The 26,814-nt window shown below is 39.2% G+C and overlaps 2 protein-coding genes across 2 annotated transcripts in view; one reads left to right on the forward strand and one right to left on the reverse strand.

The window, feature by feature from the left end:
• Positions 1-6,053: 6,053 nt before the first annotated feature.
• tceanc2 (transcription elongation factor A (SII) N-terminal and central domain containing 2) lies at positions 6,054-13,138 on the reverse strand. Its single transcript, XM_060829733.1, has 4 exons — positions 12,996-13,138; positions 10,586-10,727; positions 9,072-9,265; positions 6,054-6,366 (listed from the first exon to the last, which is right to left on the reverse strand). The coding sequence occupies exons 1-4, from the start codon at positions 13,083-13,085 to the stop codon at positions 6,178-6,180; spliced, it is 615 nt and encodes a 204-aa protein (XP_060685716.1). The 5' UTR covers positions 13,086-13,138; the 3' UTR covers positions 6,054-6,177.
• Positions 13,139-13,433: 295 nt separating this feature from the next.
• Positions 13,434-26,814, forward strand: part of tmem59 (transmembrane protein 59) — a 34,692-nt gene continuing 21,311 nt past the window's right edge. The window contains exons 1-3 of the mRNA XM_060829734.1: positions 13,434-13,653; positions 22,723-22,828; positions 25,659-25,753. Coding sequence (XP_060685717.1) covers positions 13,465-13,653; positions 22,723-22,828; positions 25,659-25,753 — 390 coding nt within the window. The 5' untranslated portion in view covers positions 13,434-13,464. The remainder of the gene's footprint in view (positions 13,654-22,722; positions 22,829-25,658; positions 25,754-26,814) is intronic.

Consider the following 26,814-nt stretch of genomic DNA (forward strand, 5'->3'; position numbering starts at 1 on the left):
TGCAATCCGGTAGGCCCATTCCACCCTTACCTGGCCTGATCCAGTCTCCAGATTTAAAAGCTGTGGAAGCCACTGTTCAAGGAACTTGTAAGCTGGCCTTCCTCTTCCTGTTCGGGAAGGCTCAGCAAACGAATATTTTTTTGACGACCTCGATTCTCGCTGTCGTCAATGTGGTTCTCTAAGGTCCGGACTCGCTGTTCGAGAGTCCGGACCCGATCCACGACCAATTGTGCCGTAGTTTCGGAGGTTGCGGTCTATAGCTCCGCCCCTCTGACTCGGCGCTCAATTTCCTTAATGTCTCGGTCATACTTTTGCAGCGAGGCCGAGAGTGAGTCCCATTGGCTTTGGGATTCTTCAATAAAAGCATCGATCTTTGCATCCAGTTTGGAGATGATTTCCACAAGGCTCGCCACTGTAGGTAAGTCCCCCCGGGGCGGCTGCGGATGCCTCTGCTGCAGCTGGAGAGGGTGGGAGAGGGGTTCCTGCTTGCTGAGAGCTGCATGCTCCCTTCCCTTTAGTCATTTTTACTGGAGATTAAATTGTTTAAATTCAATACTAAACAACTAATTACATTAAGTAAAAGCTATTTTAAATGATTTGGTGAGAGTGGTGGGGGTGGGTGACCACTTTGCCCAAGTCTTGGGAGGAGCACTGTAGACTCAGACTTGCTGGGTCACCACCATCTTGGATCCCTCCAGATGTTGTACTTGTTGATGGAGGACATTGGGAGATATTTTAAATGACCATCTGGGAAAATGATGTTCTGGCCAAAAGTCTTTCATCAGGAAGGGCTTTTGCCCGAAACACCGGTTTACCTGCTCCTCGGATACTGCCCAACCTGCTGTGCTTTTCCAGCATCACACTCTTGACTCTAATCTCCAGTATCTGCAGTACTCACTTTCACCATCTAGGAAAATGCCCTGTGGTCAATGTACTTCTCTGGGTAACCACCTTTTCCTAACATTGGTGATGCCTGTCATTTTTTTTAAAATTGTAGACATTTATTTCAAGCCTTATTTTAGTTTTACCAGTATCAACAGTATTCTATTTTTGTACCTTTCAACATTGGAAAGTGAAGTATAAGAATGGAAGTCATAGTTATTTTAAGCAAATATTGTTGGTTCATTCAAATCAATGTATAGTTAGATTTTTGGCCAAATAATCTTTTCTTGTCTCTCTTCATCCTTTTATTAAAAGTAAAGCCTTGGCAGAAGACCAAAGAAGTCATTTGACAGAAACAAAAATCATTAATTACTGGAAAAACTCAGATCTGTCAGTTTACATGAGAAAAAGAGTTAATGTTTGGAGTCCTGTGACCTTTCTTCAGGTCATTTGATCTTGGGAGATGGTGCAGAGCTTGGAAACAGAACGATGTTGAACATGGGCAGGTTTTCACCTGAGGTCAGTGTGAAATAGTTATTTTTCCATAATCTGTGGGCCAACGCACAAGCACTCAGTTGCAGCAGTTGAGGAGTGGGGGTGGGGGGGGGGGGGGGGGGTTGTTCAGTTCAAATTGAGCCCTTTGTGAAGAGTAGAAGTCATTTTTTTGGGAAAGGTGAGAAGTGCATTACACTGAAAGCAATTTACCCACTAAGTTACTTTCAAAATCTGTCATTTGCACAATGTAGGAATGAATCTATGTCTCACTAGTCAAAGGTACAACTAATTGGAGAACCAGTAAGCTTTACCAGCATTAATTGAACAATCAGACCTGATATTCTTTACTGCAATTCTTTATCCAACCAATGTCTGAAAGTCAGTTGGTATTAATTATTTTAAAAATATTTCAAGATAAAAGCAAGGGGATTTGGTAGAAATCTTTTTGTCCTACTCTAGGGCTTCAGTGCAATAAACCCTGTTTGACTGTGGTGCAGAAGTGAGGGAGGGAGTGGTGCACTGTCAGAGATCCTACATTTCCTATGAGACATTTGACTGAGGCTCCACCTGTCTTCTCAGGTGGTTGTAAAAGCTCTCACAGTGACGTTTAAAAGAAGGCTAGAGGAATTATTTTGGATATTCTGATCAAATTTTGATCAACAATCTCAATTAACATTTTTTTAAAAGTATCTGCTATCACATTGCAGCTTGTAGGAGCTGAAAGTATGCAAACTGTTGGTTACATTTTCTACACATTACAACAGCAACTTTTCTTCAAAAGATAAAGCACTTTAAAATGGCTGGTGATTGTGAAAGGTTGCCTCATGAATACAAGTCTTTTTTCTATTCTCCCATCACTTCATCACTTGAAATCCAATAGAATGCAGGAGTAAGTGATTTCAGTGTTGGAACAGGACTACAGATTTGATCAAATAAAAGTGGATATAAAAGGAGGGTTTGAAATAAACCAATATTTACTTCGAGTGACACAGTGTAGCAAGGCTGGGATCATATAATAGTCTATCAGCCATTGTTAAATGTGTATCGATGTAAGTATGCAATATTTACAAACAACATGAATTATGCAAGGCATATGCATCACCTCACTTTCCATGCCAAATGCTTTAAAAGAAGTAACTTAAGATATGTCCTTCAAGCACTGAGAAAAGTTTTTATTGGATTTTAAATGTTTTCACTTGTCTGCCACACCTAACCTATAAACCATAAAGGAAAACAAAGGAGTTAAGCAAAGCAACATTGTGCCAAAACAGCTCAGTACACTTAATGAGCAACATTCTGATAAACGGTCACCTTGCATCAAGAGGAGCAATAGAAAGCAGCGGCCCAGTGATATTACTGCTAGACTATTAATTCAGCAACCCTGGTCATGTTCTGTGGGCCTGGGGTTTTAATGTGGCCATAGCAGATGGTGGAATTTGAATCCATTAAAAGTCTAATGATGACCATGAAATCATTGTCAGAGGAAAACTCCAACAGATTCATCTATGCCCTTTAGGGAAGGAAACTATCACCCTTACCTGGTCTGGCCTACATGTGACTCCAGATTCACAGCAATATGGTTCACTCAACTGCCCTATGGGCAATTAGGGATGGGCAATGAATGCTGGCCTAGCCAGCTACACCCACATCCAATGAATTTTTTTAAAATCAGCAATCAACATTCAAGGTGCAAATAAGCAAAGCTAGAAGTTTCAAAATAGAGTAGGGAAAAAAGGCAAGATGCATGGTTATCAAGATGCATGGCTTTTAAGAACTAACATATTGTTAAATGAAGTAGAATTTACAGAAGTTATGGGTTGGACAGATACTTTTTTAAGCTTTCGTGTTGTCTGTGTTGTTACTTTGTGTTAGTTTTGTCTAATGTATTTACTGCAGGCCTCATTTTTTCCATTTTCTGTGTTTGTTGCTGTCTAATATCTATGGCTTGTACTGTGTCTGTCCATTCATGGTCTGTTGCAATAGTGAGTAAAGTTATTTGGTGCAAAATTTCCTGGTTGTATTCACAAAGTCTGTTGTGGGCATCATTAATCATTTCTCTAAGCATTTTGCAGCCATTTTGCTCTGCTATTCTTTTGGCTAGTGGGGTGTTAAGGTGAGGTTTAAATTTAAGACATTTAGGTCGTACCGGTTTCCTTAGACATTCGTGCAGGAAGTACAGTTCTTCGCGGGTGGTGCTCTGTCAGATGACATTGGTTTCCCATTATCAGTTTTAGAGCATTACGCCCATAGGTGTTAGCAAGTTTTGAGAAGATTTGTAGCTCAGGTTGAGGTTCTGGACTTGAAAGACCTTATACAGACAACAAGCAAAACTAATGTCATTTACAAAATACCTTGCAAGAACTGTAACAAACACTACATTGGACAAACAGGCAGAAAACTACTCACCAGGATACATGCACATCAACTAACCACAAAAGAAAATCCACTATCATTAGTATATTTGCATACAGATGAGGAAGGACACCACTTTGACCGTGACAACACATCCATCTTAGGACAAGCCAGAGACATGCATGAGAATTCCTAGAAGCATGGCATTCCAAACGGAACTCTATCAACAAACACTGACTTGGATCCCATATACCACCTCCTGAGAAAAAGAACAGGAAAAGAACAAGAACATCAATCCAAGGAAACCTAAAGTGGGCCATACCACCAATGCTTCACTGAAGGCTCACTGATGATGTTCCTTAGTGTGATGATGAAACTATCGAAAACAAACCTTCCAGCTCAGCGAGCAAATGTATTTCCAGAAATTAAGGATCTTTCATGTTATTTATTACATTAAAGTTTGACCATAGCCTGGAGTGGGGGTGTTACTGGACTAGCAATCCAGAATCCAGGCTAATGTTTGAGGACATGGATTTGAATTTCACCACTGTAGATGGTGAATTTGAATTCAATAAAAGTCTGGACTTAAAAGCTTGACTAATAGAAACACCAGCAAATGCCACCAAAAAAAAACCCCAAACTGGTTCATCAATGTCTTTTGGGGAACAAAATCTGTTGCCCTTATCTGGTTTGGTCTAGTCTACATGTAATGTTAGACTCACAGCTATATGGCTGATGCTTAACTGTTCTCCAGGTGATTAGGGATTTGTAATAAATGTTGGCTTAGCCTGCAATGCACACATCTCATGAAACCACCTCCACACATTTTTAAAAAACAGTTAACAAAGATCTAGTGGATTTAATAAGGGTTGATAAGCTACTCTATCAATCATAAGAATGATAGAATAAGATAAGATTTTAATTGGTGTAAAATACATGTTGTATCTAGCCTGCCCACAAACAATTTCCATAGTAGTACAGTTCCCTTGTTCGTGCTCCCAAAATTAAGCTGAAGAAAAACAATGATGTTACAATGTTCAATATGTGGCAAAAACAGGAAAGGACAGGAGTTATCTTTGACCTTCAATTAGATATCACTCAATTTTTGGTAAACCAGTGAGCTCAGTGTGAGATTGAAAATTATTTCAACTCAGCGCCTCATTAATAATTCACTGTAAATCATCACTAGGTAACAAAAGAAATCAATGAATTTTATTACAAAGTACTTAACAAAGTCAAAAAGTATTATTGCAACTTTAGCATTTAAAAGGTAAGATACTTTCTAGCAAGGCTGGAAATGTTGCTTTCAATTCCCTACCATCCTGATTTGAATGTGTAATCACCACTGCCTCTTTGCCACTGGATCGAAGACCTAGATTTCCAAAGCCAGTACTATTGTGGAATTACCATTGAAAGGACTTAGCAAGATCCAAACCTACTTTTTCAGAGCTACTAGGAATGGACAACAATAGTGTAGCATGGCCAAATGTAAACTGGTTCAAGAAGCAATTACTGTACATAAATTTTGTAAAAGGTAGACTGAAAAATATGGCAAGTATGATAGATGGGATAATGTCATGAAACCATCAAAGCTGCAATTATCTTTTCCTGTTTGCCTTTTCCTTAAGAATGTATAGGTGTGGTGCTTCAGATAGTTATCAGCCTTTTGTACATTATTGTGGAGGACATTGCAGCTCAGTCGAATCCATTTTTGGATGAAAGCACACTTTTCAGATAGGGGTTAAGAATATACCAGCTAAATCTTGGATAATGTTTCTTTCTATAACCAAGGTTTTCAAGCCAATTGCACTGCTTTTATCAGTTTTGTTCTTCCCTATTGCTGGTCAAAATCCTGGAATAGCTTAACAATAGAGGGTATCCCTACAACCCAAGGAAGTCCACGGTTCGAGAAGGCATCTCACCACTATGTTTGGGCAAAGGATTGGCAATAAATGCTGATAGAGCCAACAATGATCTTGCTGCATGAATAAATAAATCTAATGATCAAAAACTGAAGCCAAAATTAGTCTACACACCTTAAGAAGCATGATTATATCTTTACAGTATCATCAAGAACCCGATCTTAATAATGTGACAGAACAGGTTCAGTCATATGCACCAAATACCTTTAAAAAAATTTTAAAATACATTTAAGTTACAATGAAGCAACCAGTTTAATCTGCCCAACTAATTATCACTGACCCCAAAATATTCTCTCAGGAGAAATTTTGCATTCATTGGCAACTTTGTCATTATGCAATTATAGACAGTGAGTCACAAACAAACCAAAAGAATTCTCCAACAGCTGTGTACAAAAACCAGGAATTTATTAATAAAGATCACACATTTGACATATTCATATTCTTATGATTTAAATAAAAAAGGCCACAGTTTAAAAAGTTCACAATTTTTAAGTTTATGCATAATTCTTTAACAACCCAGAATGAATCATTTCTTGTGGTTTTCAATGAGCTGCTTCACTGGCAGTCTGTAGGTTTTAACTTGTTCTCGGACTTCAGACTTCTGTTTTAAAGTAAAGACCAGAGTTCGAACTGTCCGTCCGTAGGGGATGTTGATCAAACGAGAACACTGATGAAAAATCTCTCGCTCTATATTTTCAATCAGCAGGTCATCATTCTGTAGAAATATTAAACAGTGTATTTGTGAATATATAATGAGTGGTAAAAAAACGTAACAAATGACATTATGCCTTTAAATGCTAAAAGCTACATATTCACATAAAGTACCCTGAAATAATGATTACAAACCAAGAAGAGCTTATAGCACAGTCAATGACTAGAAAGAACAAAACAAGTCCATCTATACATGTCAAAAATGATTGTGCTCTTTATAAAGTGATGTGAAAGATATGCTAATTCTGATTAAGGCTCTCTTCTCTCACTCACAGGTCGCTTTGCGACCTCCACTGAAAAATATCTCCTGGTATCTCCATTACAAGTAGCAAATATGTGACAAGGAGTCACACGTAGGCTAGTCCAATTAAGGACAGCAGATTTCCAAGAATAAAGGCAGTCAGCTAACCAGATGGGCTTTTAAGAAATAAAATCTGGTAATTTAATCATTCCTGACAAATTTTTCCGCCAGACTTATTCATTAGTTGATTTTAATTGTGGTGGGTTTCTGAAGCATTTCCCTGGGTCTCTTTCATAATAGAATATGCCATCATCCCTTGAAATGGAGCCTTGACATCAATCCCAGACTATATAACTGACTCTTAATGTCTTAAAAGAAAACTAAGGCTGGCAAATAAATATTAGCTTGCCCAGAGCTTTCAAAGCAAAATATCTTGTGTGCTGTTTCCCTGAACTCAGGAGGTTTTTATGTATTTCTTGTCCTAGTGTAAAGCAGCCTTGAAGCTAGTGAAGTGCAATATCACCATTGAACGACTTAGACTCCATACACACTTGGTGAACGTGTTGGAAATGAATCGGATGCCACTATACAGTTTTCATTTTCCAATTATTTTACTGTCATACCCAGTACTGACATTTCCTATTCTGAACTTCAAACTATTTTTATGTTTTAAAACTGGAAAAAAGACAGCTGCAATTCTTTTGCATATTGAAACAATTCCCCTCAAATGCAAGCAACAAAAAAGTCTTGCAGGATTGCAGATCAGTGCCTTTCCCTGAAACCAATCAAAAATTATCTTGTCAGATTGGATGGGCCTTTCTAAAGCTATGACATTATTCTCTAAAACTCTTAGAGATGTTAATCCACAATACAGGATGTACAGAGTGAACATCACTCTTTAATGGGCGGCACGGTGGCACAGTGGTTAGCACTGCTGCCTCACAGCGCCTGTAGACCCGGGTTCAATTCCCGACTCAGGCGACTGACTGTGTGGAGTTTGCACGTTCTCCCCGTGTCTGCGTGGGTTTTCTCCGGGTGCTCCGGTTTCCTCCCACAGTCACAAAGATGTGTGGGTCAGGTGAATTGGCCAAGCTAAAATTGCCCATAGTGTTAGGTAAGGGGTAAATGTAGGGGTATGGGTGGGTTGCGCTTCGGCGGGTCGGTGTGGACTTGTTGGGCCGAAGGGCCTGTTTCCACACTGTAAGTCTAATCTAAAAAGGATTTTGAAGTTCTTTAAAAAACCATCTGATGAGGCAGCCATGTTCTTGTCTGCTTTTAAGAATCAGCTAAACGTTGTTTTACAGGTAGTTCCACAAAAGCCATCAAAATAGTTTAGTTGGCCAGAAAACCATACCAACAAGTAAGCTGCAAGTCATCAAGCAGCCAAGGTAACAAACAATAATATTGTGAAAACAAGACTTCCCAGAGAGGAAACCACCATACATGCTCCATTTTCAGGCTCACCCGAGAATCAACTTTCCAGAAATTTAACTATAAGAAACATCACTATCTGCTGTGAATGCTTTACAAGATCTTCACTTATTACAGAATCATAAATCATCCTCCTGTGCAGAAGGAGGCCATTCAGCCCACTGAATTTGCACCAACCCTCTGAACAGCATCCCATCAAGCCCCAGCTCTCACTGTAATCCTATGTTTACCCTACCTAATGCACATCCCTACACATCCCTAAGCATGAGGGATAATTTTTTAACATGGCCAATCCACCTAACCTGCACATCTTTAGGACTGTGGGAGGAAACTGGAGCACCCAGAGAACATGCAAACTCCACATAAACAGTGACCAAAGGCTGGAATCAAACCCAGGTTCCTGGTGCTGTGAGATAGCAGTGCTAATCACTGAGCCACCAGACTGCCCAAAAGTAACTTGGCTTGTACAGGGATCAAACCCATAATCTTGCTGTTATTAGCACCATGCTCTGAACAACTGAACTAACCAGCCACTTCAACCTTAAAGTACTGAAACAGTCCAAGACACTCCTGACCTGCTAATGAGATCTGAGATCATAAATCAGTGACTAGGATAACTGTGAATCTGTAACAGTATATTACCACGTCCTGTATCTTTGTGTGTGTGAGTGAGTGAGTGAGCGAGTGAGAGATGTGTGTGTGTGTGAGAGAGAGAGAGAGAGAGAGAGAGAGAGAGAAAGAAAGAAAGAGAGAGAGAATAAACAGGTATATGAGATGTTGCACTTAAGATACATGTATGAACTTCAATTTTCAAACCCTCAAAAGCTCCTTGTTTGATTATTCCATTGGGAGATACATTCCAAGAGTTAGAAACCTTTTTCATACAAAACATACTGAACATGGACAATAAACATACATTTTGTTTGTGACATTACTGGATTTCTTTTACTTCATGCGAACTTTTACAAATGTGAAAATAATAATACTATAACAATCTTGTTTTATTCTCAGTGTAAAGTTTTATTTTTTTAAATTACCTTCAGTTCCAAGGCTTCAGATAACAGTTTTCGAGCATTACTCCTAAGACTCTCTGTTTTAGGATCACATCGCACCTCAATGGATTGTTTATTTCTATTTTCTTTCATGAAAGTTTTCCACGTTGTGTAAATGGACTGAGCAAGCATGGCCACCTCAGGGTCCGAATTTTTACGCATCTTGTTTACTGTGTGCCCTGAGAAATCCAGGAAGTAAATACCAATTAGCGTAGTGTAAATAGGATTTTACTTAGACAATGATGATTCCATTTCTAGTCAAAAATTAGCTATTGCTCACTGTAAACAATCACAACCATTGGACCTACTGTAGAAAAAGGGTCACACTATCTTTTCAAGATGAAAATCTCAGAGAGAAGCAAATAAAAACTGAAAGAACAGTGGATGCAGGAATTCAGAAACTGCTTGAAAAGCTCATCAAGTCTGGCAGCATTTGTGGAGAGAAACATTTCAGGTCCAGTAAACTTTCCTCAGAACACAAAGACAGCAGCAAGTTTGTTTTGCCAATAAACTCTCAGTTTGAAAGAACAGAATAGAAGAAATGTTTTAACTGAAATTTAGCAGATTTCTATTACAGGTACTTCCATCCAGGAGGGACAAACCAATACCAAATATAGCACTGTTGAGATTTGAGCTAGAGTACTGATCTCAAGATCAAATGTGGCAACTTGCTGTTAAGTACAATTCAGCCTCCACATCATGCAATATATGATTTCATTGAGCTATTAAGGAACTCCACAGGTCTAATTTTGCATTGGTCACTACATGTTTATTGCCATTTCAATCTTATTACATGATATGACTGAAAGATTTTGAAATTCTTTTTCTGTGCTTCAAACTTCGAAAGAGAAATTTGTTATTTTTGTCAACCTTTTGCCTGTTTTTCGTAAAGACAATTTCTACGTTTGGGTCCCTTGTACCTCCTACTGAATCTTATACATCTTGCTCAGCAGAGATTCACCTTTTGTTTCTCTCTCCACATATACTACCTGATTTTCAGTATTTCCTGTATTTTCTTATAATGACAAAATCCAAAATATGTTGAATTCATGTCCATTTGTGATGACATTTATTTTTTACTTCATGCTTTTTCCAATATGATGTTTAGAAAGATCTATGGCATCACTGATGAATACATTTCTAACTAGAACATGAACATATGTTTGCATCAATAACTTGAATCAAAATACTAGGACATACATCCCTTAGGAAGAGGAAAAACAGCGAATAGAAATTGGAAACTTCTGAAACGGTACATATTCCTCAATCGATTACATTAGAAGTATTAGAAAATCCATCAACCCAGTTTAAATCTCTCAAATGGTTCAGTGGAATGAGCCACACTTCAAAATATTGAATTTGGAAGTCATGAGGAACAGAACACTATTCCATTAGAAAGTTGCAAAACATAACTTATAATAATATCAGGATTTTAAAAGCTTTTGTTAGAAGCAAAATTACAATCTTCAAAGTAAGAACTGTGCAGTTAAAAGTTTTACCTATTTTAGTTGAGAGCAATACTTCTTGTGAAGGTATTTTCTTCTTTAATTCATTTAATGCTTCCATTAAGTTTTCCTTTGTTTGACTAGGCAGTTCCAAAATAGCCTTGTATCTGTTAATATCTTCAATCACCACAACTCTCTATTTTGAGAATAAAAAAAAATTAGTCATGACCCAAAAACTATTTCAGCATAAATATCAAAGTCATGCAATAAATTGCGTGTTTGAGGTTTTGGAAGAAATCAAACATACTTGGCGATGTCAAGCCATGAATATAAAATTGCAAAAATGTGAACACTGACAAAAATGCAGATTGTCCGAAGTTATACACATGCTTTAAAACAAGAACAGCATTTAAACCTGTTATGATAACGCTAAAAACTGAATTTTTTAAAGTAACAAATGTCTCAAAATATAAATGAGAACTGAAAGACAAGATTTCATTTTGTACAAAGACTTTTGCCTTAACAAGCAACGTAATTCAACATTAAGCAACAGGCAAATGGTACATCAGCTAAACAAAAGCTAAATGTCTTTAATTTTATCAGTGTATTATATTTGTGCAGATGATCAAAACCTTGGTCAGAGTTAAGTTTTAAGGAGTACTTTAAATGAGAAAACAAATAGTGAGCTTAAAAGGAGAGAATTTCAGCATTTACAGCTGAAAGTGCACAAATCAATGGTAGAGTAATTAAAATTGGACACCATCATGAGGCAAGAATTAGATATGCAGATATCTTGGAGGGTTGAGGGGCAAGCAGAGATTATAGAGACGGGGAGGAGAGAGGTCAAAATGAGAGTGAGGAATTTTAAAACTAAAGACATAACTTGACCAGGAGCCAATGTTGGTAGTTAGCAGAGGGCATGGCTAACAGAGTCTTGGATGAGTCTCAGGACTTATGCTTGAAAGGCTGACTCTGCTGCTCCTCGGATGCTGCCTGACTGGCAGTGCTTTTCCAGCACCACACTTTCTGACTCACAGAGGGTGGAATCTAGGTTTTTTTTCCAGGGATGCATCGGGATAATCAAATCTAAATGAAAACATAGGGAGAGGCAAGGCTTTTAGCAGCAGGTGAGCTTGGGCAGCAACAGCGTTAGGGGCAATTTTCATTATCAGCATGTTGCTTCTGTCCAAAGACAGGACTGTAGATCATTGTAGTCTTTCCATAATTTTTACCTTTTTTTTCCATTTGTCATCATCTCAAGCCATCCAACACTAATATTCTCTTCCTTACTCTTCTTTCTTGGAAATCTCCCCATATCACTTATTGGTCCTTTTTGTCTCAAAATGTGCCTCTGGAAATTCTCTAACTTTCCTTAATTATGTTCAACAAATGTAATTCTTCATCTTACGTTGTTTTCTCTGTCCAGAAGAGGCTTCGAATTTTCCTCAAAATTCACATTTCAAAGCTATTTAATTCTCTCCTTCTGTAAAATCAATGTAATGGACATAAAAATAGGAATCTTACTGTGATGGCCAACACACACAGTTAAGAGCTTATCTTGAGATTAAAAACTACACCAACATTAGGGAAGTCTGATTTAACCTCACACAGATATCTGGAGGAGGGGTGAGTTCAACAGGTAAGTGATGGAGCAGAGAAATAGGGAAGGGGTATTTCCAGAACAGCAGATGATTCTCTGGCTGTGGTTAGACAGATAAGAACATAATCAGGTGAATATAATCCTACTCAACTGGATGAGTTAAGTTGCATTAGAGGAGGATGGTGCAGCCAACCATGCAGTCAAATTAGGGAGAATCTGATAAAGACAGAGGGAAAGTTTCCCCTCTGTCATTCACAAAGGATGTCATTTGCTCATGTGTTAAAGGTGGAAACTTGAGCAGAAGAATTAAAACATGGAACTCCAGAAATGGATGGACATAGATTTGGAGGATGAGAACAATACAAGCACTTTGGAGGGGGAGAAAAGGGAGGGTGGCGCTAGGGCAGTAGTTTGGCACTGTGGAAAACATAAAATAAAACAAAATTTTAAAAATTGCGGATGCTGCATATCTGAAACAAAAACAGAAGTTGGTGGAGAAACTCAGCAGGTCTGGCAGCATTCTGTGGAGAGAAAACTGAGTCAACGTTTCAGGTCCAGAGTGACTTCTTAAGAACTCAAGACTGGACCAGAAGAGTTAACTCTGTTTTTCTCTCTCTACAGATGCTGCAGATTTGCTGAGTTTCTCCATCAACGTGGGTGATTTTTTTGTGTGATGAAACAGACTGCGACTGTAACAAAATCTCTCCCATCTCCAGCCTTTCACTTATCCTGAAAGACGTGCCCTCTCTTCCCCCGAGCAGCAAAGCATCACTAGGAAACGAGGGAGACCAGCTGGCAAACAAAGCCTAGCCTTGCAATTTAACCCAAATAATTCAACGGCCCCAAAAGAGACCGGGAATGTACCTTTAAAGACTCGAGAGTGACCTGGCGGCAAACCTTGGCGCGGTGCTGCTCTGGGCCTTGGTCCCTGCCCTTTCCCACAGAGTGATCCATCAGCAGCACCCCACTCCTGGACAACCTCCCTCCTCCTCCTCCTCCTCAGAGACAACCCGGCCCACCCAGTGCATGCTGGGAGCCGCAGGCCGCAATCACCAGGGAAAACTACACATCCCAGCGTCCCCTGCGCGAAACCAGAGGCGACTTCCGGAATGTTTTTTGAAAAAAAAAGCGAGAACAATTTTTTCCCCCAAAAAAAGGAATGATCTATTCATATCATCGGCTCCAAAAAAACAGCCTTGGCCATGGAATTCGACTCCATCTCGAGGGCTATATAAATTTTGAAACAAAGACCTGACAATAAGGGTTGAGGTCACTGAGGGTGGTTGGAGAGCGCATGTGCGTTGAGGGTTGGATCATAACAAACAGAGTGAAGATGGCGGAGGTAGCTGGAGGGGTTGTGTACAGAGCTCCTGCCCTTAGTCTTCTGCTATATGTGGGCATCGCGTTATGTTTCTTCTCCCCTTTGTCACTGGCTTCCGATGCCTTCGAGGCGGTTTTGGGTGACACTGCGTCGTGTCAAAAAAGCTGCGAGATGACTTACAGCTTGCACACTTACCCGAAGGTAGGGCAGACCGGCCGGCAAGGGGTAGAAACAGAGGCCTGTGTTTATTTTTTTTTAAACGAGGCTGATCCTTTGTTAATATTTCTAATTGTTAGTCATCTTGGGTTCGTGTTTCGTGTCATGGAGTGCATGCGTGATCCAGACAGGTTTGAAATCTGCAATTTATTTGTTGGAGCTTTTGAACTGAGTTGACGGATCCTAGGGCGTTTCAGGGAAAAAAAAGGCGACTAGTTGTCCAGAGCAGTAATTAACTCTGAGTGATCAAAAAGTTATTGTACTACTCGAGGGACAAGAACTTTTTTTTAAATGCTTTAATATTACAGTGAAGTCCTTTCATAAAATGTTCGCGTGGCATCGAGTTTTTATTCCTCTCTCTGCTCTGGCCTCTTGACAGTTGCTTTGGCTTTCGTTTACTCGAGTGTTTTCGATCTGTGTTACCGTATGTGGTTTTTGTGACTACAACAGCCACTCTCTCCATTTATTCATCACTTACACTTTGATATTTTTGTGAAGCACGTTAATGACCAATTCGTGGCAAGATTTATCTCCTTTAACGGACTGTATATTTTTTTGTTTTTGTTTTGAAAAGGTCAAAATGTATGCAAAAATGTGGTTACAAGGCTTTGCCTTGCACAGTGATTGGGTTCTCAGTCACCACTTTGTCATGTCTCTAAAGAGGAGTCAAAACTTTTGCATTGTGAGGTATCAGTGGATGAGAGAAAGTGGGCACTGCAGATGCTGGAGATTAGAGTCCAAGTGTGGTGCTGGAAAAGTACAGCAGGTCAGGCAGCATCCAAGGAACAGGGAAGTTGATGTTTAGGGCATATCCCCTTCAATAGGAATGAGGAGGTGGGGGAGCTGAGATAAATTACTAGAGGTGGGGGAAGTTGATAGGTAGATGTAAGTGGGGGGGTGATGGGTTGGAGGGGAGGGTAGATTGGATGGGTGGGAAGGAAGATTGACGGTTAAAGGTTCAAGAGGTTGGTGCTGAATTGGTGGGGTGAGGGAAGGTAAGGAAACTGGTGAAGTTGATGATGTAGCTGTGTGGTTGGAAGGTGTCAAGGTAGAAGATAAGGTGTTTTTCCTCCGGTTGTCTGGTGGCTTGGATTTGGTGGTAGAGGTGCTGCCCAGAACTTGCATGTCGTGTCAATAGGAGGGAAGTTCAATTGGTTGGCCACAGGACTGTCTCTGGGACACACTTGCCAAACAACCTAAGTGACTGACCACGTCACCACCTCCTCCCACTCTGCAAAGGACATGCAAGACCTGGGCTGCCCTTACTGCCAAATCCAAGCCATCCGACAGCTGGAGGAAGAACGCTTTGTCTTCTGCCTTGTGACCATCCAATGATACAGCATCAACGTTGACTTCACCAGTTTCCTGATCTTTCCTTTCCCCACCTCATTCCAGATACAACCATCCAACTCAGCACCACCCTCTTGAACTGAACTGCCTATCATCCTTCTCTTCACCTGTCTGCTCCAACCTACCTAACCCATCCAACCAGACATTAGATTAGATTACAAGCCTGGAAACAGGCCCTTCAGCTCAACAAGTCCACACCAACCCGCCGAAGTGCAACCCACCCAGACATTTACCCCCTACCTAACACTATGGGCAATTTAGCATAGCCAATTCACCTGACCTGCACATCTTTGGACTGTGGGAGGAAACCGGAGCACCCGGAGGAAACCCAAGCGGACATGGGGAGAACGTGCAAACTCCACACAGTCAGTCGCCTGAGGTGGGAATTGAACCCGGGTCTTTGGCACTGTGAGGCAACAGTGCTAACCACTGTGCCACCGTGCACTCTCCCATCTGGTTCTACTACTTAATGCTTTACCCATCCCAATACCCCCCCCCCCCCCCCCCCGCCCCCCCCTCAAAAAATCCTGATGAAGGTAGTCATGTGTGAATGACTACCATGATGGTCAGGGAAGTATTTTTAAATATCTGAGGGTTTCTCAGCTTGGTTTGGAGACTGTTTTCAAAGGAAAATTTTGGATTTAAGTCTGTCAGACTACTGATTGCGTTTGGGGAGGAAACATGATATGATCATGGTTAAGTAAGCATCTGATAATGCCATATAATATCATATCATCTATTTAGTTTCTCAATAATTGTTCATGGAAAATGGGTGTTGCTGGCATTTATTGCCCAAGGCATAATTGGCTGTCAGATGCTGATAATCTTTGTCATAGAAGCCGTGAGCCTGTGCCTTGAACTTTTATCGGGGCTCCCGTGTGCTGCAGTGGTAGTGTCCCTAACTTTGAACTCGAGACTTGGGCTTAAGTCCCAACTGCTCCAGAGGTGTATAATAACATCTCTGAACAGGTTGAGAAACATAGGTTGAACCATTGCAACCCATGAGAAATCCTTCCATTTGCTGTTAGGAAGTAAATTATGCAAATAAGTTGCCTATGTCACACCTGAGCTGTAAATGTCAGTATTCTCAAGTTTAACAGCATTTGTTTTTGAACACTTTCTTGTGAATGGTAGTTTAAACTTAAATTCCTGCATGATTTAAGGATTATGGAGTGCGAGTTAGGCTAGCATTGATTACCAATTTCTAATTGCTTGGAGTGCTATTTAAGAGTAAAAAGTGAGGTCTGCAGATGCTGGAGATCAGAGCTGAAAATGTGTTGCTGGTTAAAGCACAGCAGGTTAGGCAGCATCCAAGGAACAGGAAATTCGACGTTTTGGGCCAGAGCTGATGAAGGGCTCTGGCCTGAAACGTCGAATTTCCTGTTCCTTGGATGCTGCCTAACCTGCTGTGCTTTAACCAGCAACACATTTTCAGTGCTATTTAAGAGTCAACCACAGAGTTAGTCATACATACAACATGGAAGCAGACTTTTCAGTCCAACTTGCCCATACTAACCAATTCTCCCAAACTGAATTACGGTCGTTTGTCTACATTTGGTCCATATCTCTCTCAATCTTTCCTGTTCATGTACCTATCCAAATGTTTTTAAACGTTGTAACTGCATCTGCACCTACCACTTCCTTTGGTAGTCCATTCCATTTGTAAGTTGCCCCTCAGGTCCCTGTTTAAATATTTCTCCCCTCTCCTTAAAATTACACCCTCTACTTTTGAATTCCCCAAACCCTGGGAAAAGGCCATTGCTATTCACCTTATCTATGCCCCTCTTGATTTTATAAATCTCTAAGGTCATCCCTCAGCCACCACCTACACACCAGTGCAAAATGTCTCAGCTTATCCAGCCTATCATTATAACTCAAATCTTCCAGTCCTGATAATATCCTTGTACTTGCTATTGATCTGGAGTTACAAAGGCCAGTGAAGTAAGGATGGCTGATTTCCTTTTTTAAGGATTCTAATGAAACAGATGAGTGTTTGTTTACAGCAATTGACTGACTAGCTTTTTAATTCCTGTTTCAATTTAAGAAGATGAATTCAGTATGTAGTTTGGTAATATTCAAACCCATATCATAACTGGGGTTCTGGGTAACTAGTCCAGTGACACTACCTAGCTCATTGGATCGTTCAAAAGTTAGGTTTACCATAGCCCTTCCCTCAATAAGTTTTCTTCTGCACAGACCTCTAAGGTCCATGTGTAGTATTGACTGCCAGAACTGGAAGTCATTACTGAAGTAGGAGACTTTAGAAGATAGCTTTGATTTTAAAATTTCTGTGCAAGTATGATAGTAAAGAAAAGAGAAATTCTGTAGTTGCTTAAAGTTTGGAAATAAACTTTGGTAGCAGTTGAAGTATCAGTGTGAAGACCCTTCCTCAAGATTGACTGACATACAAGTATATTGGCAATTGTGAAGTCTCTTCAGTGCAACAATTAGAATAGTCTTTTAAAAACATCAGTGCCTATAGTGTGCAGAAGGAAGCAGTGCTTCTAAACAGCATGACATGTTGCATAATTAGCTAAACTTTAACACAGTTTAGACTCTTCAGACACACTCCAGTGTTTCTATATAACCTTGTTTTTGGTGGATTGGATTAAAACAATGTTAGAGATCATTTATCTCTATTGGAGCTCCTAGAGCAAGTTTGGTTTATTGTATTCCAATATAATTGTGCAAATGTAATAAATTTGAGCTTTGTGGGCAACGAGTTTGAGTCATCTGATATTTGTGACAATTGCATGCACCACCAAGATCTACAACAATAGACCAAAGCTTTTGCCTATTTTTTTAACACATTTCATTGCATTTATAAACTCTTGAATCATTTTTTGACTTTTTGAAACTTCAGATAAACCAGAAGAACTCAGTTAGGATGCCCACCTAAGTGCTCAGTCAGTTGGTTTGTTGGTTGTAATGGCTATTGTTAAGGTAGCATGATTGTGAAGCAGTATAATTGTTCTGCCCTAAGCAAAGGAGATGTAGGTGAATCAGTCCATGTTTCTGTATTACCTTGTTTTTTTTTTAATTTCAGATTTCACTGAAATAGATCTGGCTGCAGATGGTTTCACTGTGTCCCATAGTCAAAACCCGGTCCCATAATTTCTGGCTGGAATTCTGCCCAGGGTCAAGAAAAGTCAAGGCTACAATTAGAAACTGTGTTCTTAAGTTGGAGTATGCTTGATATACACTTATTGTACTGACTTCTTGCCAGTGACCGGGACTTTTGCCATACAAAGAGCAGAGGATGTTGGAAATCTGAAACAAAAACCAGAATTGCTGGAGAAGCTCAGCAGGTCTAGCAGCAGCTGTGGAGAAAACAGTCAGCATTTTTGGGTCCAGTGACTCCAGTTGTAATAGTTTTTTTTAAGATAAATCTCGTCGGGGTACACTTTTTTTTAGAATACAAAAGGGAACTGGTACAATTAAGGCATCCTTGCAGGCATTGGAAGTGCAAGGTTAGTAGACTGATGCTAACATCTGAAGTTGCGCCTGTGAATTAAAACGGACGAAGGATTGCTTAACAAACAGGAGTGGGGAACCACCTGGAATTTTCAGGTCAACAGGCTATATAAGCAGTGCTGGTTCTGTAGCTACTTACAGAGAAACCAAGCATAATGTATTGAAGTTTGTTAACAAAGTTAGGTTGAATGTAAGCTGAGGAGGTCAGATGTTGCGTGAACAGGCAATAAGGTCACAAAAAGGAGCTACAATGTTGGTGAGTGTTTAAATTATTCACGGACTACAGGTACAAAGTAGAATTTCATTAAAAGTTGAGAGACTGTGGTGTTCCTGTACAGGAAGTTAATGTGCAAGTACTTGTCTGCTGAAAGTTAGTTCTGGGTCATTAGATTGGTTCAGTTGTTGGGAATGTTGACTGGTTTACAAACTGAGGGAATCTAGGGACATGAGAAGTGTGCAGGAATATGATATCTAAATGTGCTGCAGAGCAGGCTTAGAATCCATTTGTCTACTTTTTTATTTCTTGGGTTCTTAGAATTTGAACAATAAGTACCTATTTGTTTGATTGGAAGTAAGAACTCATAATATACAAGTTAGAGCTAATTCCTTTTTTAAAAGAAATTTTACATACCTCCCAGTAATTGTTTAGCAGTAGAAACCTAGTCAGTTCTACTACAGGCAATATCCAAAAGATCTTTGCCCTTGAAAGTGTATAATACAGCCATAAATATCAACGTTAGAACCTGCAAATGCAATTTTTGTGATTTTAAGTGTAAGAAATACCAGGGTGTAGTGCTGAAGATCAGGGGCACTGTTGAATTGAGTATCTTCCTATTTCAAGCTCTTAGTGTCAGGATCAAGAATTTCCTGATACAGAAATTTAACTTTACCTGTGTGTCCTAAACCCCATAAAACACTTTGTGCGAGTGAAGTTCTGTTTTTTTAACTTTGGGAGTTGGCTATCATTGTTGCCTATCCCTGATTTGCTTGTGAGATAATGTTGATGTGCAGTCTATCTAACAACTGCTACATTTATCTGTCCTTAAATTTGACGTTCCTGGAAATAATTGGAGCAAAGTTATTTTCTAGAACTTCATTAAAAATGATTCATTTTAGTTATTCCTGGACCAATGTGAAATTGTTAATTCTCTCAATCCTTATTCCATTTTAATTGATCTTTATCTTTGTTCTTGTCTGCTGTCCAGTCATATTATTCCTTCCTTTCTTTCCAGCGAGTAGGAATAAAGAATTATAGCCGTACACTTTATTGCAGTTTTTCTAGTTGAGTTCACTATCAAGTTTGTCACGATTCAGACCACCCTATGCGGTTCTGTATTTCACCCAAGTGAAGCCACCTTTTGTAGTTCCTTTAGTGAGATTCCTCTGTCAGCCGACGTGACTTGTCAACAGTACAGCCAAAATGCACACCTGTGGTTTGTCTAACACTGCCTAGTGACCCTTCATGTTTGAAATAGTACTTTTGTGTGGCTTTTTTTGGATTAAACTATATTGATTTATGACCTGTCTCTCTGATATGACTAGGTTTTGCTTTCTTCTCGCTAATACTTTCTGTATGTAGTTCTGTTTGAAGTTAAAATTTGAGATGAGTCCTTGCCAATTTTTTAAAAATTTCATTGCCCCACATTTATGCTGTGTACAATACCAGCATTTTTAAAACTTAAACAAAATGCTTGCAAGGTTTATATTTGAGAGGAAAAAAAAATGCATGATCCTGCTCTTCCCAATTCATGAATTTTTTTTGCATCTGGACAGATTTGAGATGAGATGATAAAAATTGACTAAGTTTTTTTTGTATTTCAACATTTCAAATGTAATTCATATATTTCTTGTCAGCAGGCTGGAGGTATGTCCTGCTGTGCGTTGCTAGTCTTTGAAAGACATTAAATTGAGTTAAATGAATCTCGCCTTCACTGGAACCCAGGAAGCATTTCAATGTTTTCAGATTTGTCTGTTTGATGCAATTTCAGTATTTCTATTTTCTTTGTTCCCCTCTGCCATTGGTAGTAATAAAAATACTGCATTTTGCTTTTGTACAAAAGTGAATCTTGAATCTTCCATTGTTCAAAGAGAAAATGTGCTGTAAAAATGCATACAAACAATTACTGAGCACTAGAACTTTCGAAAGCTGACTGGGGACAGATGTTCACTGATTAAAGGGGCGTCTGGAAAATGGGAAGCCTTCAGAAATGAGATAACGAGAATTCAGAGAAAGTATATTCCTGTTGGGGTGAAAGGAAAGGCTGGTAGTTATAGAGAATGCTGGATGACTAAAGAAATTGAGGCTTTGGTTAAGAAAAAGAAGGAAGCATATGTAAGGTATACACAGGATAGATAGTGAATCCTTAGAGTATTAAGGAAGTAGGAGTATACTTGAAGGAAATCAGGAGGGCAAAAAGGGAACATGAGATACCTTTTGGCAAATAGAATTAAGGAGAATCCAAAGAGTTTTTACAAATACATTAAGAACAAAAGGCTAACTAAGGAGAGAATTGGTCCCCTCAAAGATCAGCAAGTCGGCCTTTGTGGAGCCGCAGAAAATGGGGGAGATACTAAATGAGTGTTTTGCATCAGTATTTACTGTGGAAAAGGATATGGAAGATATAGACTGTAGGGAAATAAATGGTGACACCTTGCAGCATGTCCATATTACAGAGGAGGAAGTGCTGGAAGTCTCCCCAGGACCTGATCAGAAGTACCCTAGAACCCAGGGAAGCTAGAGAAGTGATTGCTGGGTCTCTTGCTGAGATATGTGTATTGTCAATTAGTTACAGGTTAGGTGCCGGAAGACTGGAGGTTGGCTAACATGGTGCCACTGTTTAAGAAGGGCGGTAAGCACAAGCCAGGGAACTATAGACCAGTGAGCCTAGTGTCTGTGGTGGGAAAGTTGTTGTAGGGAATCATGAGGAACAGGATGTACATGTATTTGGAAAGGTAAGGATTGATTAGGGATAGTCAACATGGCTTTGTGCCTGGGAAACTTGATTTGAGGTTTTTGAGTAAGTAACTGCATGGGAGACAGATTAGCAAGGTTAGACCTCATGGAATCCAGGGAGAACTAGCCATTTAGGTACAGAACTGGCTCAAAGGTAGAAGACAGAGGGTGGTGGTGGAGGTTTGTTTTTCAGACTGGAGGCCTGTGACCAGTGGAGTGCCACAAGGATCAGTGCTGGGTCCTCTACTTTTTGTCGTTTACATAAAATGATTTGGATGAGAGCATAAAAGGTACAGTTAATTTGCAGATGACACCAGAATTGAAGGTGTAGTGGACAGCGAAGAGGGTTACCTCAGCTTACAACAGGATCTTGATCAGATGAGCCAATGGGCTGAGAAGTGGCAGGTGGAGTTTAATTCCCAATAAATGGAGGTGCTGCATTTTGGGAAAGCAAATCTTTGCAGGACTGAAACACTTAATGCTAAGGCCTGAGGAAGTGTGGCTGAACAAAGACCTTGGAGTGCAGATTTATAGCTCCTTGAAAGTGGAGTCATAGGTAGATAGGATAGTGAAGAAGGCATTTGGTATGCTTTCCTTAATTGGTCAGATTTTGGAGTATAGGAGTTGGGAGGTCCTGTTGTGGCTGTACAGGACATTGGTTAGGCCACTGTTGGAATATTGCATGCAATTTTGGTCTCCTTCATATCGGAAAGATGTTGTGTAACTTGAAAGCGTTCAGAAAAGATTTACAAGGATATTGCCAGGGTTGGAGGGTTTGAGCTATAGGGAGAGGCTGAACAGGCCGGGGCTGTTTTCCCTGGAGCGCGGAGGCTGAAGGGTGACCTTTATAGAAGTTTACAAAATTTGAGCAGCATGGATAGGGTAAATAGGCAAAGTCTCTTCCCTGGGGTCGGGGAGTCCAGAACTAGAGGGCATAGGTTTGGGGTGAGAGGGGAAAGATATAAAAGAGACCTATGGGGCAACTTTTTCACACAGAGGGTGGTGCACGTATGGAATGAGCTGCCAGAGGAAGTGGTGGAAGCTGTTACCCATCCAAATGCCTCTTAAATGTTGCAATTGTATGTGAATAGGAAGGGTTTGGAGGGATATGGGCCGGGTGCTGGCAGGTGGGACTAGATTTGGTTGGGATATCTGGTCGGCATGGATGGGTTGGACCGAAGGGTCTGTTTCCATGCTATACATCTGACTCTTTGACTCTGTTTGGATGTACCAGTAGAAGTGGCTTTTTAAAAATTTTCCTTCCTCCATAATTACAGGAGGAGGAACTCTATGCTTGCCAGAGAGGATGCAGACTCTTCTCTATTTGTCAATTTGTTGATGAAGGCACAGACTTAAACAAGACCAAAAACGAATGTGAATCAGGTAAGATTTTAAACTATGTAGCTTGTCATGGATGCACTGTGATCCAGTAGAACATTTTGGGAAACTAGAAACATGTATAAATCATGTTACATTTTACATTGTAAAAGGAATCTAGTTAAGCCCACATCTTTAAAAATTTGTACTGCAAAAATCATTTTTAAGACTGGCACCTTCACTGAGCATGGTGGGAATCAGAAATGCACTGCCTGGGAAGATATTGGAGGCCAGAAACTTAAACCTTCAAAAACAAAAATTTGGATGAACACTTGAAATATCATAATATTCAAGGATATGGGACCATGCAAGTAATTTGGATTAGTGCCGTAGTAGTTATATTAGTGCAGATTTGATGGGCTGAAGGAATGTTTCTGCAATGTATGGCTCTGTGACCTGTTAAATTAGACCTTCTGCTCTTCATTACATCTTATGAAATCTGTACTTTTTTTTAAATGCCTTGCATTACAAAATATCCCATGCCTTCAAGGAACACTTGGCATGGGTGTATAGAGTTGGAGAAGCTGACCACAAGCTTATTCAAGAAATCACATTTTCAGGAATTTCTTAAAAGAGAAACTAGAGATACAGGAAGATTTTTTTTCTTAAAGGAAAGAATTCTGGGGTTGACCAATAGTAAACTGCATTTCAGTTGAAATCCAGGATGTTAAATACCAGCATTAGAACACTACAGATATCTGAAGATATTACAATTTTAAATGAGGTTACAGGGGTAGGATAGTGTTCATTGAGGCAACTGAAAACCAGCATGAGAATTGTTTATTAACCTGGTATCATTATATAGCATTAGCAGTATGAATGATGGGTAAGAGTTTTGGTGAAAGTTAGGCCGAAAATTTTGCCTGACCTCTGTGTACAGTATACTCGTTTATAAACTTTCTCCTCCAGCACAGCTTTGAAAAAGTCGAGTTTGGAAAAGCAGTAATGAGGTTTTGAGCAACAGATGAAACGAGGCAATAACGAAGTTGATTTTTTAAAATATACATTGAAAAGTGGGCAGTTTTAGTGATAGATGCAAAAACATATATATGTTACAGTACCCTTTTTTGCTGGCTCTGGATATTTCGGAACTGTTGCTTGGCAGATAGCATTGAAAACCTCCAACTCTTCCAAATGCGCACATTATTGGAGTTTCTGTTATTGGCTTTTTCAGTATCATTGATTAATTCAATGGATTATTGGATTTGGGCTGTTTTAGGGTACTTCTGTTTCGAGAAAAGTTTCAAGATCTGTGCTTTTACCATACTAAAAATGATTTTTTTTCACTGAAATAAAAATGGGCAAATGGGCAGTCCTTTATTGAAACTAGATGTGCTTCTCGCGATTTTGTTTTGTAGAGAAATTATGGCCATGAAGAAATAGTACTTAAAATGTCAGGACAAAGTTTGAACAAAGAGACACAATTTTGTTGAAACGATTTTGATTGCTTAAGCAATATTACATGCTTAACAAATACTTAAGGCAACATCTGGTAGTTGTGTGTGACGATAACCTTTTTAAGGTTATTCTTTCCTTTGTTTTTTTTTGAGAGGTCATAAAGGCAGAAGTGCTGAACTGGCTACTTTAATAATGGCTAACAGATGATGCCTAAGTCAACAATCAAAAGTCTTTCGAGTTTTTATTTTAAAAACCCTTGTATAATGAAAGGGGAGTGGCCAGTTCTCCCACTTCAGGGTTTGTCTAGTTTTGGGTTAGTTTTTAGCTGGGGACTCAACGAAGCAGCTCCGTGCTGATCCTTTTTTTTTCTCTCTGACATCTCCTGTAAGAACACGTTTGAATTTACCTTTTTGCCAAGGGGTGTATTTATGGGATATTGCAGGAAATCCAAACAGCTCTTTAAGTTTCTTTTTCATGTCTGTTGGGTTTTCAAATAGTTATGCTATTCTAAATTCAATTTTCTCTTGTTAGTATGTAAATAAATGATTTCAGTTTTAAACAAAGTAGAATTTGACCAGCTGTGTCACTCCTGGAATGTTCACCTTACATCTGTTTAAAACAGCGAGAAAGGCTAGGTTCTGGGCTACATTCTTAAAATATTTTAGAGGGGGTCAGGCATGGTCCATAACAGTGGCTTTACCAGTGTGTTTAATGGGTGCATTAGGCTGCTTCACTTTAATGCATTAACATTTTTTTGTTTTTAAATACAACATTTATTTTGAATGTATGCCCTTTTTACCTGGAAGTTAACAGGAAACTGGATTGCATTGCTTAATTTTGAATTAATTTTCATTGCTCTTTGAATAATTTAATATATTCCTGAATCATACAGTGCCTCTTCCTCCACTGCAGGTTTGATTTTAATTGTTCAGAATATTATAGATTACAGGGGTGGATGTTGAGTTTATTTAGTATGTTACTACAAATGCAATACAGGAACGATGCATTGAAAATAATGTACTTTTATTGGTATGGATAGCTGTAATTTTTTAATTAGTTCTGATATAATTGTAGTTCATGCAATCCCATGTTATAAGAAAATCATGTAATAGCAGCGCCATTTGAACAAATAGGGCTGAAATCTCATTCGAATAAATATATGCTTTAGAAGGGTAATCATCTAAATGCACAGTTGTGGGTGTGTTTTGGCAAATTCTTGACTTAATAAACTCTGTGAAACAAAACCAGTACTTGCTGATAATAAAACTAAATGTAAAGAGTAGCTTCATTACAATATTGAGCATAAATGGTAATCAGGTTCCTACATTGTCTATAAGCGTGTACATACTTATTCATATCACTGTTGCATAGGTTACCTGAGTCTAACTTCGGCTAAACAGAAGTGCCTTCTGTTTTACAATTTACATTATCATTTCAGCTTGTGCAGAAGCATATAAACAACAAGATGAGCAATTTGCTTGCAACCTGGGATGTGAAAACCAGCTGCCATTTGCTGAGCAGAGACAAAAACAGGTAAGAAAAAGAGAAATAAACTGGTTACCAATTTGGAAGAATGAAAGTTAATAGAAGACTAGAAATATTTATAATGTGAAAATAGAGGGTTGGAAGCAAGTTGGGAAAGAGGAGGCTGCATAACAAGAGTACAGAGTCTTAATAGAACCTGTGAATAAATTTTTATTGACCTTTTCAATATTTGTATTTACATATGTAATGGGAAAGACTGAGAAATTATGGATTGAAAGTTCTGAAAAGAACAAGTTTATAGAACTATTGAAAGAGAAACCTAAATAGACCTGATGTCTGACATAAGGTTATGTTAACTCAAATGCAACTTTCCCATCCTAACAAAACTTGTGGTTATTAACCAATAATCAGTTACAAGAACGGTGGAATGCTTATACAGATAAATCTACATCCCAGTAGTTCATTTCCATACAAAGTTTCAGATTTGAAAGTTATCTGATTATGGTGTCCTATGGCTGGTATTGTTTAAGCTTTCCTACAGTTTTGTCTTTACATTTTAAAGCTACATTTATCAAAGTGAATATTTTTGTTTCCTTAAATGTGTCATTAAACATGCTCATTCTGAGAAATAGAAACAGGCAAAGGGTGGCCTACATGCAGAATTTCAAACATGAGGCACGATGACTGTCCTTAAAAAGAAGTGCAGGTTTAGATTAAGTGTGATGTTAAGGAGCCCAAGTAAAGCTGAAATGGATGGAAAGACCCACCATTGGTTAGAGTCATAACTAGTACAAAGGAAGATGGTTGTTTATGGAGGTAAGTCATCTCAGCCCCAGAACATCATTGCAAGAGTCCTTCAAGATAGCATTCAAGCCCCAAACATCTTCAGCTGCTTATGAATGACCGTCACTCTATCAGAACTGGGGATATAATCTAATTGTGCACTGCTCAGTTCAATTCACAACTTCGTATTGTGAAACCATTCGAATACTATAACGTTCTCCAGTTTTTGTCTAGTAATTGCAAGTAACCTCCACACCCCACAAATGCCAGGCAATGACCACCACTATAGGTATGTCAGGAATAAAAGGATGACTAGGGTAGGAATA

This window comes from Hemiscyllium ocellatum, chromosome 9, assembly GCF_020745735.1.
Source record: "Hemiscyllium ocellatum isolate sHemOce1 chromosome 9, sHemOce1.pat.X.cur, whole genome shotgun sequence".
Taxonomy (NCBI): Eukaryota; Metazoa; Chordata; class Chondrichthyes; order Orectolobiformes; family Hemiscylliidae; genus Hemiscyllium; species Hemiscyllium ocellatum.